This window comes from Octodon degus, unplaced genomic scaffold (assembly GCF_000260255.1).
Source record: "Octodon degus isolate 3935 unplaced genomic scaffold, OctDeg1.0 scaffold00016, whole genome shotgun sequence".
In the NCBI taxonomy this organism is placed as follows: Eukaryota; Metazoa; Chordata; class Mammalia; order Rodentia; family Octodontidae; genus Octodon; species Octodon degus.
Genome location: NW_004524592.1, coordinates 16,971,082 through 16,975,124, shown reverse-complemented (window position 1 = coordinate 16,975,124; position 4,043 = coordinate 16,971,082). Strand labels below are relative to the sequence as shown.

At 42.7% G+C, this 4,043-nt stretch overlaps 1 protein-coding gene across 1 annotated transcript in view; it reads left to right on the top strand.

Moving 5' to 3' along the window:
* The first annotated feature begins 2,029 nt into the window (after positions 1-2,029).
* Positions 2,030-4,043, top strand: part of LOC101568222 (cytochrome P450 2J2-like) — a 55,252-nt gene continuing 53,238 nt past the window's right edge. The window contains exon 1 of the mRNA XM_023710064.1: positions 2,030-2,177. Within this exon, the coding sequence (XP_023565832.1) occupies positions 2,036-2,177 (142 nt within the window). The 5' untranslated portion in view covers positions 2,030-2,035. The remainder of the gene's footprint in view (positions 2,178-4,043) is intronic.

The window sequence follows — 4,043 nt, the reverse complement described above, 5'->3', positions numbered from 1 at the left end:
GCATTTTGTTCCTTCTCGTCATTTTGTGTAGCACTGTCTTCTGACCTTTGTTGCAGATCTTTGTTGTAGTTATAACCTTCACACGTACTGATGTTCACGTGCAGCTCTACAAAGTTTAGACTTATCCAGCTGCGCCTGACTTGGGTCTAGCTGCTGTACTCTGCTCCTTTCCGCTGCTGTCCTTGAGGGTGAACCTGCTGTGCCCCTGGGGCAAGATGTTTTGCTCCTGGACTAGCTGGGTGGATCTATCCTCTACACTCTCTGTAGGGATTGCAGCTGCAGGGTTACACCCCAGGCATGTATGCCAGGCCTGAGCTGTGCCTGGAGGTTGGCAAGGTGGAGTAGTGGGGAGAGGAAGCTCTCCCTCACACTCAGTTGGTCTGGGCTAGGACTGGGTCTGGGGGTTCCCGGAATGTGGCTGACATTCCTACTCGGTGGGCCGGGTGTGGGAGGTGCTGCGTAGTGGTGGAGGATGTCCCAAGGGGGTGGGAGAGGATCTGGGCCACACTGCACCTGGGCCTGGACAGGTCCTGTGGGCGGGTGCAGCATAGCAGGGAGCTCTCCCACACATTCACTGGACCTGGGCTAGGACTGGGTCTGGGGGTTCCTGGAATGCAGCAGAAATTCCTACTCTGTGGGCGGGGTGAGGGAGGTGCTGCGGAGTGGTGTAAGGAATCTCAAGGGGGTGGGAGAAGGTCTGGCCTATGCTGTGCCTGGGCTGGGACTGGTCCCACCAGTGCAGGGTAGCAGGAAGTTCTCCCACACACTCACCAGACCTGGGCTAAGACTGGGCCTGGGGATTCCCAGAACGCAGCAGAAATTCCTACTCGGCGGGCGGGGTGTAGGAGGTGCTGCGGAGTGGTGTAGGGCATCCCAAGGGGGTGGGAGAGGGTCCGACCCACGCTGCGCCTGGGCTGGGTCTGGGCCCACGGGCGCAGGGTAGCAGGAAGCTCTCTTGAAGATTTCATAGAAGAAAATAAACCACAAAATGGTGTGAGAATTTGCTTACAGAGATTCAGGGAAATGGATGTATGTGTGCTACCCTGATCTCTACTGGGAAAAGAGTCATTCAAACAAGAAGTGTGAGGCCCTGAATGGTGGCTCAGAACTATAATCTCAGCACTAAGGAGGCTGAGGCAGAAGGATTGCTGTGAGTTTAAGGCTAGCCTGAGCTACAAAGTAAGTTTAAGTCCAACCTGTCTCAAAAAGACAAAAAAAAAATATCAGGAAGTGTGTAGAGCTAAGGAAAGACCACATGAGATGAGGTTGGAGATTTCACGGGTTTCAGAGTGAAGAGGGCCATTTTAATGTGATGGTGAAGGTCAAAACACAAAGAAGGTGAAGAGTACTCTAAAAATAAAGACATATAAACAGAGCTTAGTGCTGCCTGTGTTATAAAACAAATGGTTTATGGAACACAATAAGATGTTCTGGACTTGGTGCTCTTCTTTCTGGTAGGAGATTCATTCCTGACACTTTTGGATCATTCCTCATTGTTTAAGACCCAGATCAGATATGATCTCTCCTGTAAAGCCGTTTTGTGCCTTCTTATGCCTGTGTGCTTTGGTTTTGCCATGTCTGCACTACAGATCTTTAATTTAACACTAATTCTTCACTGAGCTTATCTGACTTCTAATCAAAGCATGGGTTTCAGATACAGAGACTAGTACTTGAACATGTGCTTACAAACTGCATTACCAAGCAATGTGCACTTTGTCCTTTATTCTTAGTTCCTTAGATTTCTCCTAAGTAAAATCGGTTGGAAGTGGTGGTACTTAAAACTATGCTGTGTCGTTTCTCTGAGCGCCAAATTACAAAATACATAAAAGTACTAAACTGCCAGTAGCTAATAACTATTAGGCAGTAAACCTTAGAATTACACGTATTGCTGTGGAAGTATGTCTCTGAATAAATTTCAAGGGTGTTCATGTACCTTCTCCTTTTTATCTGATGCACAGGTCCATACAATTGACAAGTATTCTCCAGGTTGTATCAGGATGTCATAATGTTGGCTGTCATTTCCCTAGGACTGATCATGTCCAGCGGCCAAATATGGAAGGAACAACGAAGGTTCGCTCTAACCACGTTAAGGAACTTTGGCTTAGGAAAGAAGAGCTTAGAGGAGCGCATCCAGGAAGAAGCTCAACATCTTGTTGAGATCATGGTAGAGGAGAATGGTAAGCACGTCATGGTTTAGGTGTAGGACAGTCATCCCATTCAGTCATTAAACAGATACTTACTAAGGGCTTAATTTCTGACAAAAGTAAACAAAAAAGGGGGATATAAATGAAGGTTCATTTGTTTTTTTTAGTTTTTTCTCCATAATTTTTTTTTTCTTTTGGTGAGACCAGGGATTGAACTCAGGCCCTTGTGCTCACCAGGGAAGCACTTATTCCACTGAGCCATCTCCCCAGCCCCCTCCATAATTTTATTAAGAAATAAATAACAATGAGACAATTTCAAATCAAATTGATAGGACAATTTCAATAATTAACAAATTGCATACTCTCTTCCTAGTGGTTATTTCCTCTACAAGATGCAGACATGATATCCTATTTACAAACAATATTAGAATAAATCCCTCTATTCATTAAGAGAATGTAACTATATATCTATCCTAACCATTTTGAATACACAAATACAAAATGAACATTCATCTGTATCCCCTTTTTTGTTTAGTTCCGTCATTTGAATATTAGAAGTGTGTGAGCTCAGCGAAATATTCCAAAAGAGTCCAGTAGTACATAATAGTATTGGGTCTTCCACTTCACTGGCAATGTCAGAAATTGTTAACCTGAGTCCCCTACAGCTCAACATAACGGCATGGCTTTTCTTCTTATACTTTGTTTTATACTTTTCTATTGGATGGTTAAGACCAAGATAAAGCAAAACCTATGCAACAAGAGTTGTAGCTTTTGTGTCTGATAAGGTCAGGCATATCCCCTCAGGATTAATCCTGAGATCCTGTACCTCACATTGTAGATCCTTTGTCAGAGTGAGCCATGTGGATGAGGCATGGCCACTGCTTGGCCAATTTGCTAGATGTGAAAGGCTGAGAGAATGTTTTCTCTCCATGTGACTCTCCTTAGGCATACTCTACATCATCGATCACTTTCTGCTTTGGACCCATAATTTCCTTGATCAGAAACTTTGGGACACAACTGAGATACATGTGGTTACAGTACAAGTTCACATATGTCCTGAGTTTTAATTGACCTTGGAAGGCTAGGGCCAAAATATTGGCTTGCCTAGAGGCTCTCCTCTTTCTCTAATTTTTGGTCTGAAAACTTAGGTTGTTAACCCTCCGGAAGAGAAGCTTATTGTTATTACCGTACAACCTGGGATGTTAAGCTTAACCGCACTATCTGTCCAAATATCAAACATTTTAGGCATAACATGGAACAGATATTTTTCATCAAACATTGATATGTTGAACTTTAAATGCCTACAGAATATGATGAAAAAACATTTAAAAAATTAAAATATATTTTAAAAATAGGCATAAAGAATTACATAATTCTTATGTTTACACATAAGTCCAAAAATCTAACCATATAAAACCTTGTAGCAGAACAGTCCCGCAACATTCCTTTTCATGTCTCCTACTTTCATTCACCAACCCCTCTTTTTGAACAATCATCTACCTGAGAGACAGCACAGCAGCAATTGGCATGTCATGACATGCAGCTGGTATTCAGAAGACCAGAATGACAAGCACTATAAGCATGCACCTACCATTACAAATTGCCATTTTCAGTACATTTGCTTAGTTCACAAGTGTCAGTATATATAGTTAATCGGGGTGAGAATCCTTCCAATTAACTGCTAGATTAAAAAATCTTCTGAAGATTCTCAGGATCATTGCCTTGCCCATCTTCTACATATCACTATATGGCTTGCCACAGTCATGTTTCCTAGCTCTTCTCCTTTCCCTGTCTTACTTAGTTAATCCTCGAGTTCTTGCTTTCCTTTTACATGTATTATACCTTTCTATTTGTATTTCTTCTTCTTTTTTTTTTTTCTCAAAGTTTTATTGACAAACA